Here is a 19,884-nt window from a genome sequence, read left to right as displayed (position 1 = left end):
CATGGCTTCGGCGTGCCCGCCGCCGAAGCCACGGGACCGGTGGACCTCCCGCAGGCATGCCGCCGAATCCACGTTCCCAGCGGACCTCCCGCAGGCACGCTGCTGAAAGCCGCCTGACTGCCGTGCTTGGGGCAGCAAAATACATAGAGCTGCCCCTGGATAAATGGCTTCATATCCCATTACTGATCCCTAGAGCCATTCAGTAATCTTCATCAAAGAAACTCTTTCAACAGTGGAAAACGTGCCTCTTTGGTAACAATGAGGTGGTTAGATTTTTGTCCTTTCTACAGGAGCTCGTGTGCATGCGTGCGTTTTAACCTCTCATGCTGTCTGGAACAATCTTATGACATGATGAGCAGGAAGAACTACCCGGCCCCCACATGTGTTAATCTTGACTGCTTCTCGTATACTGGTGGATTTTATAAATATCTTAAACTGACCTGTATACATTTCTGTAAATTGGGGTGGTGGGTTTTCATTTTCTCTGTCCCAGATGGTTCCTTGGTACTCCTCTCTTTGACCTCTCACACTGGCTGGGTGACGTCTGTGAAGTGGTCCCCCACACATGAGCAACAGCTAATCTCAGGTTCTCTAGACAACGTTGTCAAGATTTGGGACACAAGGAGGTAAATGCCATTCTTTAATATTCACAGGTAGCACGTAGAGTTTCATGTAGCCTAGTGACACAACAAAAGCATATGGGGAAGCTAAATGAAGACTCCAACTAAATTTCTGGAATCCATATGGAGATTAGAAACACCTAATAGAAGAGCGAAAAATGCACTTGCCTTCTGCCAGCAGCTCTGTAGCTGGACGTTGAAATCAACTGCATTGACCTTCCCACCCAGGATTTCTGTGGCAATACTGCACTGGGTGAGATGATGTAGAAAGAGGTTTCCTTAATAATTTTGCTAGTGGGTTTAATTTTTTTTTTTTTTTTTTTTTAAATCTTAGTTACGCTAGCAAGATTTTTAGGAGTATCTGTCTTCCGGAAGGAGCCTAATGTGTGTAGTTTGATTTGCTCCCCATTGTGGACATTTCATAACACGTAGCTGCAAGGAAAGGAGTAGTTTTGTGTCTGAAACAGATACTTGCAAAAGCGAGAGGTCTAGGTCAGTGTTTCTCAGCCAGGGGTCCATGTACCCCTGGGGATATGCGAGGTCTTCCGGGGGTACATCAACTCATCTAGATATTTGCCTAGTTTTACAACAGGCTACGTAAAAAGCACTAGCAAAGTCAGAACAAACTAAAATTTCATACAGACAATGACTTGTTTATACTGCTCTATATACTATACACTGAAATGTAAGTATAATATTTATATTCCAATCAATTTAGTTTATATGATAAAAATGAGAAAGTAAGAAGTTTTTCAGTAATAGTGTGCTGTGACACTAGTATTTTTATGTCTGATTTTGTAACCAAGTAGTTTAAGTCAGGTGAAACTTGGGCATACTCAAGACAAATCAGACTCCTGAAAGGGTTACATTAGTTTGGAAAGGTTGAGAACCACTAGTCTGAAGTCAAACAACATCTGACTTGAAAGGGGTAGTGGTAGAGAAAATGAATTGGTCTAGGGTTTGATTGCATAATCAAGGCTTTAATAATAAACTACGTACCTAGTTTTTCACCTGCCTGCAATTTGTTTAATGAGATTACTATTTTTGATTTTTTCCTATGCTGAACATGGCAGGAGTAGAGCTAAAAACTCATGTGAGCTTCTTGGGGAGGTGTCTTGGACTTCATAGACTTGTGGATATCTGATGTTTGTGTTACCATGCACACTTCACAACAATAGGTCCCACAAGACTTCCCAAACACAAAAATGGTGCCCTACTCACCAGTAGCCATCTGGGGTAGTCAGCTGCCACAGAGGAGTCACCACTCTTTTTTCCGACACTGAACAGAGCTTTCATCCTGTTGGTTTGGTGCTGCAGTGTTAAGGCTAGCTCACCACAGAAGTACAGTGATTGTTTCCTCTATTCTGAGTTATGCACCTACTGTTCCTGGTGCCCCACCTTGAACAACTTTCTCTCATCAGTCCATGGCCCTAGTCAGGATCCAAAAATTGCATTTCCTGAGTGAATATAATCCTCAGATCCTGCATAAAAGCTAGCTACTCCAGGGTGGGGGCACCAAAGATTTTGTCAGTAGCTACTGCTCTGATTCTGTTGCTCTGGAGGTGCTCTCAGAACATTCTCCATGGCCTTGCCTCAGATGCTTTACAACTGCTCTTCATTAGCCTCATCAGAATCCCTTTTTATTGAGTAAGAAACAAGAGCTAAGTGTTCACCCCTGGTTTCCATTTTGCGAAAAGGAGTAGGAAATGGCACCGCTACCCAAAGCCTTATGGGAGCTTATTCCACAATTCCTCTGGGCTCCCAGAAGGCCCTTCAAAATTTCCAACAAGGCACTGCTCCAGAGCGTACCCAAAAGGCAGTGCAACGTTCTAATGGTGTAATATAGTACAAGTGTGCATGTGGGCCAAAAGAGCATGTCTTGTGTAGACATCCTGCACCACTGATGCTATCTGACTGGTCTAGTTACCAATGATCCACTTACCTAGTGTAGACACAATCGTACAGAAATACATGCTAGAATCAGGAACAGCTGTTGTCTGAATTCAGTGGTGGGAAGACCAGTGTATGGCTCAATTCTGTTCTCCCCCAAGAAGTATAGTGGTAGAAGTATGGTTTTTAAATGTTACAAGATTATAGTGTGATCAAACCCAGAATTTTCTAGGAGTTAAAACTTTGTATATAATTTTACTTAATTCATGACTCTAAATGTCTATCTTATCAGTTGCAAGGCTCCTCTCTATGATTTGGCTGCTCATGAAGACAAGGTTTTGTGTGTGGAATGGACAGAAGCAGGGGTAAGAATTTGAGGAACAGGATTTTATTCCTTAAATGTGTGTTTTGGATGGGAAAGGGGCTGATGATGGTATGATTGATGTTTAATTCTAAACTAGAGAACAACAATGAACTTTTTACTATTGGATATCTCCTGTTGGTGTTCATGGATCATATTCTCCCTTTTGTTTATATGGCATGGAGGAGACCAGAAGGCCTTAATTGTAGCGGGATGGGTTAGGGTGGACTCTCTGTAGGGGAAAAGTGGTTATTCGGCATCATTACCAGATGGCCATCCCCCTCCCCGTCCATGGGGATTATATGAAAGCTCTGCACATAGCATTAGGGGGACAAGGAAGGGTGGAAGTCAGAACAGCCATTCAAGGTGGCATGTTTCTTTCTCTGGACATGGGAACTTATGATGAAAATTACTCCCGTGCTTCTCTAAGCGGCATTTTCTCCTCTGTGGCATTGGACTATGGAGGTAGCATGCACAGGCAGCTGGACCTGGCAAAGGTGTGCTGCCACTTTTGTGGCATGGGCAGGAGCATGATGTTTACCTTGGGGCCCAGCTGCATGTATTTAAGCACAACACAGGTTTTGGAGACCCCAACTCCACAGTCCCAGGGGCCCTACCTCTTAGACTAAGATGTGGCAGACCAGGGAAAGCCTTAGACATTTTCATGTAAGCTTTACCTTCCCCTAATTGGTTTTTGTAGGAGGGTAAGATATAGGCCTGTATTATTTCTGAATTTGAACCAATTAAAATGGACTATGGGGTTCACATCACCATTGTTTGTTACTCCTGACATTTAGCCCTTCAGAGGAAGAACAGAATCAGACTGCTGAGGAATAATTTTAAATATTTATTCAGCTCATGTGTGTTGCCCAGGGACAAAAATTGTGTGGATATTTACTTGGTTTGACAGTGGGCACAACTTGTTTTTCCCCATTACAGTTGCTGTTGAGTGGAGGGGCAGACAACAAGCTATATTCCTATAGATATTCAGCAACAACCTCTGATGTTGGAGCATGAAAATAAAAGGCAAGAAGATTTTAGAGGTTACTTTCCAGTAGCCCTAACCTGTTGGAAGTTTTTAGATAACGTACAGTTCAGCATCTGAAGAAAATAGCCTCCTAGAAAAACTGTCTGCTTCTACTTTGTACCGGAGAGCAGCCCTTTCTGGTTTTTGTATTATAGCAACATGTATATGTATTTATAACAGAAAGACAGAACCACCAAGCAACCTCACACTTATCTGGTCTGATATTGAAATCAAACGTTTGTCCCCTTTTCTCTCATAAGGACTATATAAAGAACATTGGAGTTTATTAAAAGTAAAGTGTTACTGAGATTGCTAGACAAATTACTCACTAAACTAAATTATTTTGTATTCACATTCTCTTTTTTATAAAGCTTTTATCTATAAAGTTCAGTATATTATGGTCTGAGCTCAAGTAGGTACTTGAGTTACACAAGTTCCAGATGCTTCAGTGCAGGACTCAAGATTCACCCCTCACCCCTGAACAACATCTGATCCTGCTTCCACTGAAAGAAATGGAATTAGGATAAGGTCCTTAATAGAGTTGTAATGCAAATTATGTCACCATTATAGTTTCAAGGTGTTCTCTATTGATTTTATTGGCAAGTGGAATATTTTGGTTCCTGTCATTCATAAGTTAAGGTGGTGTAAATGTACACTTTAAAAAAAAAATTACTGGCTGATATTGAAAAAAAATGCTCAACTCATTAGCCAGATTAACATCCTATACAGTAATATATTAATGGAATATCCAACTGCTAAGGAAACCCTTATTGTGCAGTATAGGGTGCCTGGTCCAAACTGAAGCTCTAAGTACCAGTTGGCAAAAAGACTGCAGACAAAGCAATGTTTTATCAGATCCATTTATTGTAACTGTCTATTCTCAGCTGGATACCCCCAGGAGTTGTGTATATGATTTTTTTCTCTTACCCTCCCCCACATGAAATTAGTAAATCATCTTAATCTGGTGTCCTCTGAGTAATATTTCGTATAAAATATAAGGGTTCAACATGTATGGGAGTTGCCTGAGAATCTCAGTACTAGAGCACATTCTTCTGTAACAAAGAGCAAGTTAAGTGCTCAGATCTCTCGGTATATTTTCACATCAGCAAATAACTTGCATCAGAGAATTTTCTTTACAATTTAGTAGAAGCAATCTGTGTATTTAGCTGGGTTGAGGATGTGGCATTTAATGCACAATCAGCTTTATTTTAGAGGATATAGATCAACAATTCACCTGTTTTCTGGGGGGGGGGGGGGACACAGAAATTTCACAAGGCTTCAATCTTGTAACAAACTAGTTAGACATCCATGGGGGCTCACTTCCTCCCCTGGGGATACTGTTTTCATTACAAGCTCTAGTGGAAGAGCTCTGCTCCATTAAATAGTATACAAATAGTTCAGGGTATCAAAGGAACTAATCATTCCTAAACTACACATTCTTGTTATAAACCAACCCCAAACATTTAAAGCCTGAGAGTTTTTGCATTTTTTAAAAATTAGATAGGTCTTGGTTTTCAATAAGATTAATATTTTTACAACATAGTTAAGTCACAGGCTAAGAATAGAGGTCCCCATATTATTCTTCATTGAGGACTACAAAAATCTGACTGTGTGCTTCAAGTGGTACCCATGTAAAGAAAGACTTTAGATATGTTCCAAGATTCTCTGACAGCAATAAAAGACATTAAAGTAATGAAGCAAAAACCATTTATGAATTATTAAAAAGGTCTGAAAGGGATAGAATTTAGCTTTGTTGGTTTAATTTGTTTTTTTTTAAAGAATGTAAAAATGAGGTATTTTTGTGCCTAGACATGTAATCCTTAGGCAAAACTGACTTGTAGAGAGGGTCTTGACTGAAGAAAGACTGATGGAGTGGCCTTTTAGTTGATGGAGGGATCAGTTTGCTTTCCTTATCCTTTTAGAGTATTCCAAAGGCCATTTCTAGGTTTGTAATTTACATTCTTGCCTAGTCTTTATAAAAGTACCTGAGGGAAAAATTCTATTTTCTGATTTATTTATTTTTAACTTGGAAGAAAAAAAAGGTCCGTGGTTTGAATGTATAGTGACAAGGACATCTAAACTTGCATTCTGATATGAATGATTAGAAGTAAATAATGTTCCAAAGGTTAAAATATACATTTTAATTGTAAAGAAAAAAAAATCTCATGCACACAACCATTTGAGCTGTTACTGTGTTTTAATCAAAGATACTGCTGCTTAGCTGTGTTCTCCACCAGCAGCTAATTTTAAAAATGGATACATCAGTCAGTGAGTATTATTTCTCTGGATTACCAGTGTGTAAATGACCTATAGTTCTAGTTTCCACTTATTTTTGTAGCTTTGACAGACAAAATAAGTAGTACAGGTTATACACATAGGTTGTTCTTTTAAGATTAATAGATGCACATAAATAAATATATAATCTTGCCTTCCTCTCTCCCCAACCCCCAAGAGACCTCATGTTTTAACAAAAAAAGAACGGAGTACTTGTGGCACCTTAGAGACTAACAAATTTATTAGAGCATAAGCTTTCATGGGCTACTGCCCACTTCTTTGGATGCATGTTTTAACACTCAGTCTCATAGGCCTGGGCACCTTTCTAATTGTTTCTGCTGTTGGATTTCCCCTTTAATACCAGAACTCAGTGTGAGCTGCTGATACACCACTTTCATATTTCTTTCTAGTTATCCCTGTTGCCAAACCTGTCCTCTGTTCAGAACAGTATGAGGCTACTGTAAATACATCTTCAGAATTCTGCTCTGCCTACTAATTTTCCCTGGGAGCAGATATCAAGGCTGATGTTTAAAGAAACAAACCAAAAGAAATCCAACAGCCAGTACTGGTAGAACCATATCCATAATTGCAAAATCTGCATTCTTCCAGCATAAGAGAATTGTGACATGTTTCAGGCAATGAGTCAAAATCTTGTGTCTGCTACAGTTGCATCACTGGAGTGACCAGCTGAAGTTTTAAGTAATTATCAAATATTGTAACGATCAAAAAAGGCCCACTTGAAATTACAGTATTATGATCCATTGTGTTTAGTGTTTGTGGTCACCTTCGGATTACACACGGGTTGTAGTTCAAAAGGTTCACGGTTGTTTTTTAATTTAGAAAAGCACTATAACTTGCCCAACGTTATAAAATGATACCAGATGTTACACAATACAAGATTACATCAGTATCTCCCCTGCTCTCTACTCAGTTTACATTCAGAGTCTATCTAGAGATTAAGGAAAATTGTTTAACTGGCCTTGAAAATGTTTTATAGATTCTGTTCAGGTCCTATGCTCTAATTTACAAAGGTCTTAATGAAGCAGTTTTTCCAGGAGTATGTGTGTTTACCTCTTTCATCATACCAATTTGAATGGTCAGTATGAGCTGATTTTAAAATAGGGGCCACATAGTGAATGAATTCTTGGAACACAATGAAAATTCTCTAGAACCAAGGATGCTTGAGTATCCCATCTGAAGATGATTCTACTTCTGACCAATATATTTTTGTATATTTTTCTTGTACAATTTTGTGTGTCCTAACTATACACGCAAAGCAAGGAACTGTATAAATAAACTGGGAAATAGTTTGTTTCTTTAACAATAAGGTGAATGACAAGTGATCATATTGCAGCATTTACTCATTTTTGTCTGAGTGAGGACTGTAGGATTTGCAATTAAAAGTGCCTTTTAACTTTTGGATAGGAAAGAAGTGCCATGTCAGATTTTTACTTTGTTCCTGTTTAAGTTAAAAATAATTTCCTTTCTTCTATACCTTGTCTAATCAATAGCCTGCTTGTGAGTTTCTTTTTTGAAGTTGGCATTAAAAAAAAAGAATTCTGGTGCTGATTTCCTTTTAAGTCCTGATCCTGCAAGTTATTGTACATAAGCACAGGGTCTGGCCATGGAAACTTGCAGGATTGGGGCTGTAGAGTGGAATAAATCAATAGTTTGAGAATACTGGATGGGATTTATGACAATTCCACAAAGATACTCAACTATGTTTCACTGCTGTGAGGACCGAATTATATAGCTAATTATTCTTTCACCAGTCTTGCTCTAAGAATCACAATTTTGGTCAATCTCTTAATTAACTGAAAAGTCTTTACAACTGTTTTTCATTTTTCTTATACATTTTACTTACATTGAAAACTTTAAGCAATTATCAAAGGTTTGCTAGCAGAAGCTGTCTCTTAGTGTACATCAAATAATACTGTACTGGACAGTATAGAGAAATATTTTAAAGCAGTTATTTAAGACAAGAGGCTGCCTACTTAGTTTTTGACACAGAGCAATACTTAAGTTTTGTGTTCATTTTTTTCCCCCCACTTGATTTTCCTCATTTCTCTTTTTACCTCAGAGGTACATCTTTCACTCTGGATTATTTTTGTTGAATGCAAGGAGAAGAACAGTCTCAGCAGGATTTCCTCCCTCCCCCTGCCCCATTTTAAACGTCTTGTTTTCAGAGCTCCCTCAACTGGAACACAATTAAATATTTGGGGGGAAAATGTGACATTTTAAATGTCACTGGAATACACAGCAAAATCTGCATACGCCTATTACCTTTGGAGCTGGTCACCATCTTCAAAATTAAACGGGGCCATAATAGTCCATAGGATTTGGAATGACAGTGGAGATGATTTTCTCAAAACAAAATTAATTCCAGGTTAGCTTTCCATCAGGCATCGCTGCTCTGGCCTGTGCTATTAGCTCTGACTTTTATGCCTATATAGGAGACAAGGAGAAAACTTGTATTGTACCCATCCCCATCCTTGGCTGGTTGACACTATTAGGCAATGCCATGTCTAGTTTAGAGTGGAAGTTTAAAAGGACAGAGCCCATGTCTTCTTACTTGCCTGTAAAGCCCCCGTACCTTTGGGCAAACAACCACCACCAGAAGACAACATGACACCATCAACTAAGGCTGGATTAAATATTTGAGGGCACAGGGACCCTTTCACCCCACAGTAGGTCACACACCCGTTATTTATAAAGGTACCACTGAAATGCAGCCACCTCTGGGTGTCAGGGCAGCAACCAGACAGCACAAAATGGGGTGCAGAGGGGGTGCCCGAGGAATGGGGCGTGGGGCCTGCTGGCCCCGGGCAGAGCCAGGTGCTGTGCAGGTTGGGGTCACGGATGCCCCCCGTTCCCCACTAGCCCGTGTCAGTCCGGCGGGGCGGGGCGGGAGTACAACCCCCCAGCCGCCACCTGACCCGCTCCGCCGTGACAGACAGCCCGCACCGGTCTCGAGTGCTGGGAGGCGGGGCGGCTCGCCTGCTCCCAGGGAAGCTCCACAGCCGGCACCTGCTGCAACGCTGGGTGGGGGCCAACGGGCCGGAACCGTCACCGGCCCCCGCAGGCTGAATGGCGGTGAGTGACTGTCCGTGGCCGTACACCGGGCGGGGGGCTCTCAGCCCCTCACGGCACCCGACCGTAAACCTACTGCCCCTCCGCAGGGCTCCCTGGCCCCGCCCCCCAGCGCGCGCCCCCCTCGCTGCCCGTTACCGGCCCCCCATACACCCAGCACGCGCCCCCCTCGCTGCCCGTTACCGCCTCCCTCACCCACAACCTGCCCCATGAATGCCAGTTACTGCTCCCCTATCTCCCTCAATGACACTTACTGCACCCCCCAAAATCTTAGTGCCCCCACAGCATTCCCCCTCAATGCTAGTTCATGCCCCCCGCATTCTGGCACCTCATCACTACCAGTTACTGCTCCCCCAACACATAGCACCTCGTCACTGCCAGTTACTGCCACGCATGCCTCTCACTGTTCTCAGCAACCCTTTTCTTCTTCTCCTGGCTACCAGGGCCCTTCCACCCCAAATTTCCATGGGGGCCCTTAGTGCAGGGATTAAAGGGGATTTAATTTCCAATGGCTTATGGGGATGCTACTTGGCATCCCTCTCGTTTGAATAACATTTAACATATGTCTTCAAACTACTAATCAAACTACTGATCAGCTATCAACTATCAGATTTCTACAGCATCTACAGATCCCAATCAAACTGGAGACCCAGTGTGCTGGGGTCTGTACTAACAGGTATGAAGACACTGTGGGTATGTCTACATGCAGTATAAACCCAAGGTTTGAACTCAGACTCAAACCTAGCCTCCCCCCCATGCCATGCGTCTACACACAAATCACGCTAATCCGAGGCTAAGCAGCCACATTTTGGGAGTACATTAAAAAGTCTCGGGTATGGGTGGCTGGACTCAGGCTCGCATAATACAGTGTAGACACTGGAACCCCACGTTGGGACACAGGATTCAACATTTCCTAAGGGGGGGCTACAAATGAGTGTCAACGCTCAAGCCCTAGGTTAACAAACCCAGGACTGCTAACTCAAGTTCTACTAACCCTAGGCTTACATTCAGCATAGACATACCCTGTCCCTCTCCTCCAGACTTTACAACCTAATTAGCTCAGCTCAGAGGCATACGTGCCCAAATAGGCTTTTAGACTGGTCTCAGATTTGGATTTCTAAGGCTAAGCCCAGGTCTGCAAGATACAGGCTTGTGGACTTGATGTTTCCTAGCCAGCTTGAGCATTGAGCACCACACTGCATTATAAACCCAGGTTTACAATTGTTGGACCCAGGTCTCACAGCCATGTTAACATGTCCATACTGCACTACTCAGACCTTCTGGCTCAGGTCTGCGGCTTGACCTGCATTCACCCTGCAAAATGGCAGGGCTTGGACCCGAGTCACAGTGGGACTTGGGTTCTAACCCACACCCCTCGTGTCCTAGGACCCAGACTGATTTGTGCTATTAGAAGCCTATACCCACCAAAACTAAAGACCCTCCCCCTCAATTGAGAGGGAGGAACAACTTGACCTAAGCATCAGCTGAGTACAGGAGACAACAAATGAAAAAACAGGAGCAGATGATGTTTGGTCAGAGTAACATCTTAGTAGGAAATAAGAGGGTTATTTCCACATATGCGTGCAGAACCCCCTGGCTGCCCCTATGCCTAGGAGCCAGAGGGGGACATGCCAGCTGCTTCCTGGGAGCCGCGTGGTGTGGAGGCTAGCAGGGAGCCTGCCAGCCCGGCTGCACAGCGCCGCCAATCAGACAGTCAATGGCCCGGTCAGCGGTGATGACTGGAGCCGCCAGGATCCCTTTTTGACCAGGTGTTCCGGTTGAAAACCGGACACCTGGTCACCCTATTAATGCCCAGTGCTATTCTGGGGATTGAAAAAGTAGGTTTTATTTTCATCACAACTAGGTAGGAAACTAGTTTCCCAACCCAGAAGAATATGAGATTTCAGAAATTTTCCCATCCCAAATTGGGACAAAGTCAAAATCTCAAATAGTTGTGAACCAATAATCCAGATTGGATCAATTGAAATGTTTCATTCTGACCTTTTATTCCACCTTTTCCCCCCTATAAATTAACTTACATTTTGAAACAAAGTAGTTTAAAAAAAGAACTTTTTGGTTTAGAAAATGTTGAAACATCCCATTTCAACAATTTGAAATTTATTTCGACCTGGGAAATTCACTGAAACTGACCTTTTCCTGTGAACAGTTTTGGTTTTGATGAATTGTCATTTTCCAACGAAAAACAATTAATAGAAAAATTCCCAACCAACTCTAGTTTTAATTTCTTACTCCCACAGCCCTGAAACTTGATTTCTGTAAGTTCTCAGCAACTTTAGATAAGTGTGAGATTTTTTCGTCTCTCTCTTTTGAAATATTGTTTTAGGTCAAGTCCCCTTCTCCCTCCTGTAACCTTGCCCCTGACCATAGTATCCTGCCCAACATATAAGAAATTTCTTTTTATTGCTCTTTTATGATTCAGCTTTCAGTTGCTGTTCCTTCTCTGTACTAAATGTGCTTTTTCTCGAATGACGTGGTGGAAGTGGAAAGAAGAGAAAAAACAATTTTTTGGTCTATTTCCATAGGTGTAACAAGAGCCACAGCAGAATGGATAGCCATCCTAGGTGAGTCAGGAGTGTTACTTTATAGCAACATATAATACCCAGAAGAAAAATATTGCTGAAAAAAGAGAGCCTATTGAAAAAATTTAGCATTATCCTTCCTGGGGAGAAAAGGCTGTAAAAAGACTGCACATGGTTTATAATGTTAAAAGAAACAAAATAATCTTTTAAAAAATGTTTCATTTGAGTAATTTCTTTTCCTACTATCCCTCTATCTCCTGTCCTATGCATTGAATTTGTATTCTTGGTTACTCCTCCACAACATGAGTGTTCCCTGACCCTGAAGTGGTTTACAAGAAGTGACCTGAAAAGTGTTTCAGGTAGCACAGCCATGTGGAAAAGAGGAAAGCTTCACACTGTTTTTTAGCCAAAGCAGTAACATAGGCTTGAAAATTATATATTTTTTAAAAGGTGTTTCTCCCATCACCTTAGATTAATAGAGGCTACACAATTATTTCCTGTAATGGTTTTCAAGATTACATTTTTTTCAAAAAGCAAAAGCCAGTTTTGGCTAGGGCACAAATACTCTCTCTTTCCCATCTTATCTGATGTTCCTCTCCTTCAGTACCTAGCCACCTTTCTCTTGTTTAAACAGTCTTCCATATGAAAGTTCTAGGTTGAATCCACACTGTATAAAAGAACTAATCCCCTGGATCCCTTCTCAACTGGTATTGAAGTAATTTGCCTTGCTGATGTGGACAGGGTCAAAACCTATTGCAGGAAGCAACACTCCAGGTAGACTTACACCATCAGTACTTGCAGCCTGGGTTCCACGGGCACAAGCCTGTTCTAGTGTGTCAGCCTTAGCTTTGATATTCCCCTTTTATTTACTTTTGTCAACCTAAACATTTATTTTAACATTCTGCATTTATGTTCTTGAAGGAGATTTTCACACACACACACACACACACACACACACACACACACACACACACACACANACACACACACACACACACACACACACACACACACACACACACACACACACACACACCCGCCCATGTTTGCCTCCTAGGAATTCATCTATTCTATATGGCTGCATACACTGTTTACATAGTTAGATCCCAGTCCTGCAAACATACAAACACATGAATGGTTCCATTGAAAGTTATGCAATGTTAAGCATATACATATCTGTTTGCAGGACTGGGGCTTCAAGCACTAATCCTGCAAGCTGATCTGTGCAGATCGACCACTATGCCCATGTGGAGTCTTGCTGAAGCTGATAGGAAACTGCAAGTTTGCAGGATAGGGCCTTTAATAAAAGTGACAGTTACTTTTTGGTAGAAATAGCCCCAGTGAGGTCTTCATGAACTTCATTTGAGAAACAGAGAGATGCTCAATATCATGGTTACTGGGCACCTCTGTCCCCTTTCTGGTCTCTCTAAGTGCATGCCCTCAAGCATCTGGTCAACTCTGGGATGGAATTCGACAAATCTCTCATAAATAGACCTAGTTATTGGCTACAATACCCTGTGTATCAACTGTTCTTACTCTGCAGGACCAACTGAGTTCAAACACCTGCAGTTCTCTGGGAGTCTCTGACCAATGGCATACTGTGATAAAACTGTCATCTTAAAACATAAGTATTGTTTATTTTTAACAGTAGGAACAATGCATTTAGAGAAAAAGAAATTTAAAACAGTCTACACATTTCTCTCTTACCTAAAGTCTTATCGTCACCTGGTTGTAAACTAGGCAGACCTAACTTCTTCCAACACACTCAGTAGGTCCCTGTGTCTCAGTGTGGTTCCCCCAAACAACTCTCTCCCCCTTCTTTTGAAAGAGCAGTCCTAGTTAAACTTGCCACATCTCTTTTGATCTCCTGTGTTCTCAGGCTTTTCCTTTCTGGGCATTGTCGCTTAACTCTCAAATGTTTGCTGAGAAGTGACTTATTTTGAGCCATTCTTTCCTATCCTGCTTGTTTTTCTCATCCTATTAAAACTAAATCAATATACTTATACATTAAACACCCCAATAACCAGGTCAACATGCAGTATTCATAAATTACAGAGCAGTTCTAAAATCAGTCACATCTAATAACCTGCAGGATCAGGCCTCAGGAGCCATAGTATCCAGTAGTGCTGATCCAGTTTCTAAATCAAGCTTGCATGTATCAAATGGAGATGTTGTGTCTGGCATCATTTTACAAGGCTTCTAGAATTGCAAGGTTTCAAATAACTGTTTCTTCTAATACAATATCTGACAGGATCTTAAAGTTGTGAAGCTGTTTAGACTTTCTCTTCTTTATTTAAGAGCAATATACTGAAAAATGATATGGCAATGACAGATGGTTAGCCCTGATCCTCTAGAGCCACCTAACATATGTGCATGTCCACAGGCTTTAATTTCTTCATTAAAAATTACAATATCTTCTTTATTATATAGACATGTTTAGCATTTGTTGTTGTTACCAGTTCCAAACACTACAATGAACTGTCCACGTATCTAAATAGTTGTAAGATATCTGGGACTATTCTATGCAAGTTTAATAATCCTATATAGCTTTTTTTTTTTTTTTTAAGTCCCACTTTGCTATCTATCCTGGCATGTTCTAGATGTGGTTTAAGATAATAGGGGCTATGTCACATAAATATTTAAACAAGTCAAGAGGTGGAAATATGTTTGACAAAGAGTAAAAATTTGGTGCTCACTATTTCATTTCTATTCCCGCCCTCCTTCTTCCTGACTCCCACTCTGCCCCCTCCCCTGAGCATGCCCCGCCATCATCCTCCCCCCCCCCCCCCCGCTTCATGCACACTGCGGAACGTCTGATCGCAGCGGAAGGGAGGGGGAGGCACTGATTGGCGGGGCTGCCAGCAGGTGGGAGGTGCTGGGGGGAGGGGCAGAGCTGATCAGGGTGCTGCTGGTGGGTGCTCAATTTTTTTTCCCCTGGGCGTTCCAGCCCTGGAGCACCCACAGAGTCAGTGCCTATGTGATGCACACCCCCTTTTGAAGAACAGAAATTAACCAGTCAGATTTCTTTCCCCTATCCCTAATAAAACAGAATGAGTGTTATGTTGTTTTAATAGGATGATCAAAATTGCTCCAGTTGCCTAGCTGGGATTATTTTGGTCTAAGGATATGTCTTCACTGTAGAGTTAATCAGGTTATTTAGCCTCAAATTAACTTTTCTTAAATTAGCCTACATGGAGTGAGAGTGGCCACACTCTGAAATAACATTTGAGCTGTAGAGTGGTCATGTTAGTAGCTGACAGTTAGTTAGTACTAACTGCAGCTGTAGCCTGTACCCCGGCAGGCCAGGCAACTCCAGTTACAAGCACCCCCACACTCAAAGTTTTTTTTTGTGTGGGTAGGACTTGAATTGGGGCACCAATCGAGGTATAATTCTAACTTCTCTAACTCAGCAGTGAAGACAAGTGTTAATTGTCCTGTGAATTACAAAGAGAGGTGCAGCCATATGCAGTTACAACATTGTAAAGTTAGATGAACTTAGTTTAAATGAGACAGATGCTTAATCAGAATGAACTGGAATCCACCAGATTGTCCCAATTAAGTGAGTTATACTAAAGAATGCTGAAGAAATCATAAACTATGACAAATTTTATTTAGCTTTGTTCTTTTTGTGTGTATTATCAGTTTGGCAATTAGATTATTTTTATACAAAATTAAAACATGTAAATGTTGCAAACCTGTGAAATGTCTTCCAATGGACTCTCTAGTGAAAGTCAACCAATACTTGTCAGGTCTTCACATGAGATCTGAACTGGTGTTACTTTGGAGAACCTGAAAGATAAAAATTTTGAGGCGAGTTATGTCCCTTTGACTTTGTTATTTGGGGCAGTCATGATAGGTGCTGACTCTGTGGATGCTCTGGGACTGGAGCACCCACGGAACCGGCAGCCCCGCGAATCAGCTCCCCCCCCCTTTCAACGCCTCCCATCCACTGCGATCAGCTGTTCAGCGGTGTGCAGGAGGATCTGGGAGGAAGGGGGGAACAAGGGGTAGGAAGAAGCGGGGGGAAGGGGCGGAATGGGTCAGGAATGGGGGTGGAGAGAGGCAGGGCAGGGGCTTGTGCGAAGGGGTGGAGTGGGGGTGGGGCCTGGGGCAGAACGGGGGTCTAGCATCTCTCGGGAAATCACAAAGTTGGCGCCTGTGGCATTCAGTATATATTTCATGAACAGATGTGTTTTTTGTTGAGTCGTTTGGAAATTACCTTTAAACCTTTGAAAGCATGCTAACATTCAATATATCTAAAAGCTATATAGACAAAACACTGATATAATTTCTATTGAATGAAAATCAGTTATCTGAGCTGTTGAGCCAAAAAGTTCCCTCATTTTGTTTTTCCAGTCTATATTCTACACATTTTAAAGTAGCTAGGAATTCTGAGCTTTGTTTAGTCAGTGGCCATAAGCAGAAGCACCATGTTCGGTGAAATAGCTATGTGTGGGGTAGAAAATTGGAAGTTTACAAATACCTGCAACATTGTATATACAGCTGGTTGCATTTTTTTTAACAAACCTTTTTCTCCCATTGGAAAAGATGGGTTTGTCAAAATTGAACTTTCCTGCGGGAAAGTTGATTTTTGCAATTTTTTTCCTTTCTTTCAGAAATCAAAACATTTTCTTTTGAGAAAAGTGAAATGTCAGCTCCAAAAGGAAAATAATTTTTAACTGTCTATTTAAAAGTAAAAGAGTATTATTTCAAATTGATATTTTGACAATATTTTTAAATTAAAATAATTATTTCTTAAAAATAAAATAAAATTCTTAAAATAATTTTTGCAAAATAACATTGTCAAGATGTTAATTTTTCAGACCTTTTTGTTTTGTGAAAATTTGAGTTCCCATCCCAGTTTGGGATGAAAACAAACATTGAAATATCAAAATTCCTTTTTCCATATAGCTTTAATTGTACTAATCACTTTCAAGCTACGCTGCAGTAAATAGTCCTAATGATTAAAAATATGTAAGTACCAATTCAGACATCATTATGATGGACTATGGGGCTTTCATACCAACTAGACATAATGCACAAATAGATTTCAAAGAACATTCAGAAAGTACTATGTCAGCACTGATTGGCTAAATTGTTTTGCAATGGTAATATTTTATTAATTTCTTGCTTTGTTGTATACATAGTAAATTGTTGAAACAATTCTTTGATCTGTTTACTTATCTCTTTCTCATAGTCACTCCGAGGATACCAATGGAAAATATAGGTCAGAAGACCAGTCTGTAGTCAGCAGAATGCAGAAGAAATACTGGAAGACAAAGCAAGTCCTAATCAAAGTTACAGGAAAGAAAGAAGACGAGCATGTGGTTGCATCTGATGCAGAGCTGGATGCCAAACTAGAGGTAAACGTAAGGATTATGTGACCATGTCTATACTACAAACTTTGGTTGATGCAAGTTACATTGCTGTATAGCCACCAAAGTTTGTGCATTGCTCATGTGCATGCATACTTGGCTGCTTGCGTCAGCACTGCGCATATTCTCTAGGTGTAATTGTGTTGATGTAAAGTACGGTGCACCACGGGTAGATATCTCAGTGTGCCTCACGCTGCTGTTTGACATGATATCTTTTAGGAACTTTTCGCAATGTGTTGTGGGATAGAAATGACTTGCCAAGGAATCTCTGGGAGCTAGGGGTCAGGTTCCCAGAATGCAACTTACTCCATCGCATAATTTTTATGCCTTTTTTTTTTTAAATCCCACAAACCTGTGCAGCACATTTTGGTGTCCACCATCTCAGACAGAAGCATGGAGCCCACAGTGCTCTGCACTATTCTCATGAATGTTGCAAATACAGGACACATGATTCTCCTGTATTTTCAAACACTCAGGGAGTACCGCAAGAACACAGGGGACATGACAATTTCTTCTTGGACATTTTGCAGAGGAACATCTCAGAAAATAATTCAAGGTTGTTGATGGTGTTCATGGAGCAGTTGCAGACAGTGGAGTACTGCTTTTGGGTCCATGAATTGAGCACTGACTGGTGGGATTGTATCATTATGCAGGCTCAGGACAATAAGCAATGGCTGCAGCATTTTCTGATGTGAAAGGCCACATTCCTGGATCTGTGTTCTGAGCTCACCTCAACCCTCTAGCGCAGGGACACCAGAATGAGAGTTGCTCTGACAGTGGAGAAATTAATTGTGATCACTCTCTGGGAGCCTGCAACACTGGATTGCTACCAGTCAGTGGGAAATCATTTTAGAGTTGGAAAATCCACAGTGGGGGGCTATCATCATGCAAGTGTGTAGGGCCATTATTTGTCTCCTGGTATGCAGGACTGTGATTATTTGCAATATTCAGGACATAGTGGATGGATTTATAGCAGTGAAGTTCCTGAATTGGACTGAGGGCAATAGATGGCATGCACATTGCTTTTTTGGCACCAGCCCACCTTGCCATAGAGTTCTTCAACAGAAAGGACTACTTTTCTATAGTTATCCAAGCGTTGGTCGATCACTGGGGACGCTTCACTGATATTGATGTGGGCTGGTCAAGGAAGGTGAATTATGCTCATATCTTCAATAAGACAGGACTGTTGAGAAAGCTGCAAACAGGTACGTTGTTTCCTGACCAGCAGATTACTTTTGGAGATATTGAAATGCCAATAGTGATTCTGAGGGACCCAGTCTACCCCTTGCTGATGAAGCTATACACGAGTCCCAAGCCTCAGTAGCATCAAGGAAAGATTCAGCAACTGACTCAGCATGTGTAGAATGACTGTTGAATGTGCTTTTGGTAGATTGAAGGGATGCCGGCAGTGCTTACTCACTAGATTGGATCTCAGTGAGAAAAATATCCCAATGGTTGTAACTGCCTGATGTGTCCTGTGTAACATCTGTCAGGCAAAGGGGGGAAAGCTGCTGACTGGGAAGAGGTGGAGAAGCTATCTGCTGACTTTGAACAGCCAGACATGGGCTATTACAGGAGCCCAATGTACAGCTATGCAGCTGAAGGAGGCTTTGAAACCACACTTTAACAGTCAGCTATAGTAGTGTTCTGTGATGGATTGTTCTTTGGGCCTGGAAATGGGACTTTGAAATTGGAAAGGCAGCAATAATTTCTTTCCATTTCATTGCACAAATGTAGTCCATGTAGCTGTGGCTCTCACATAATTGTGAAGCTGTGGTTTTCCTTGCTGTCCCCCCATATGGAATAGGGGTGGGTAAGGAGGTGGCCTATGGGTGAGGGTAAGGAGGTGGCCTATGATGCCACATGGAATGTGGGGGGTGTAGGGAGTTGCTACTGTGGAGTTCTCCAAGGACTGTAAAAAGTGGGGAGGCCAGGATTTTTGGACATGTAGGTCAAACAGGGTCTGCATCATTTGGATTTGCTACCTGAAAAGACCCATAATGTCTTGATGCATCTTCCTCTCCTTTTCCTGCTGGGATTCCTCGGCCTGTCTCCTGTCCCCTCTTTTCTTCTCCATGCTGTCTGACATGCCTGGTGTTTGTGGTCCAACGCAGCATTGATTTGCACAATCTCACTGAACATGTTCTCCCTCATCCTCTTTTTTCTCCTCATCAGAGTTAGCCATACTGCAGGTATGGAGGGGGCATCCCTCAAAGCAGCAACTGCTGCTGATAAAAACAGACAGATGTATCATTGGATTTACAGTCATAACAGAAAGGGAAAGAAAATTTTCAAAACTCCCTTCCCTTATTCCCATAAAAACTTTTAATAAGCCATGTTTATTGACACTTTGGCTGTGGAGCGCCTCTGCACAGCACCGCTCCACAACCCCAGCCATAATAACTATTGCCCGCTAGGGATGAGTATGGGGGAGGGAACTTCAGTTGCATGAAACAATAAATGTTCAGTTCTTATTCCATGGGTATGAGTATAAGGCAATGGCACAATTCTTCCACTTTACTCTGTGCTGATTAGGCCTCAACTGGAGTATTGTGTCCAGTTCTGGGCACCACATTTTGGGAAGGATGTGGACAAATTGGATAAAGTCCAGAGAAGAGCAACAAAAATGATTAAAGGTCTAGAAAACATGACCTATGGGGGAAGATTGAAAAAAATTGGTTTCTATGATTCTATCCACAGGCAGTGG

At 41.7% G+C, this 19,884-nt stretch overlaps 2 protein-coding genes across 3 annotated transcripts in view; both read left to right on the top strand.

Moving 5' to 3' along the window:
• The window catches only part of WDR12 (WD repeat domain 12), a 15,391-nt gene extending 10,239 nt beyond the window's left edge, over positions 1–5,152 (top strand). The window contains exons 11-13 of the mRNA XM_034786150.1: positions 494–626; positions 2,803–2,875; positions 3,811–5,152. Coding sequence (XP_034642041.1) covers positions 494–626; positions 2,803–2,875; positions 3,811–3,888 — 284 coding nt within the window. The 3' untranslated portion in view covers positions 3,889–5,152. The remainder of the gene's footprint in view (positions 1–493; positions 627–2,802; positions 2,876–3,810) is intronic.
• Positions 5,153–9,172: 4,020 nt separating this feature from the next.
• The window catches only part of ICA1L (islet cell autoantigen 1 like), a 30,959-nt gene continuing 20,247 nt past the window's right edge, over positions 9,173–19,884 (top strand). For both annotated transcript variants that reach the window (XM_034786508.1, XM_034786507.1), the window contains exons 1-3: positions 9,173–9,265; positions 11,806–11,844; positions 17,000–17,165. In XM_034786508.1, coding sequence (XP_034642399.1) covers positions 11,828–11,844; positions 17,000–17,165 — 183 coding nt within the window. In that variant the 5' untranslated portion in view covers positions 9,173–9,265; positions 11,806–11,827. The remainder of the gene's footprint in view (positions 9,266–11,805; positions 11,845–16,999; positions 17,166–19,884) is intronic.

Source organism: Trachemys scripta, chromosome 11 (assembly GCF_013100865.1).
Source record: "Trachemys scripta elegans isolate TJP31775 chromosome 11, CAS_Tse_1.0, whole genome shotgun sequence".
Taxonomy (NCBI): domain Eukaryota; kingdom Metazoa; phylum Chordata; order Testudines; family Emydidae; genus Trachemys; species Trachemys scripta.
This window is presented reverse-complemented; position numbering and strand designations above follow the sequence as displayed.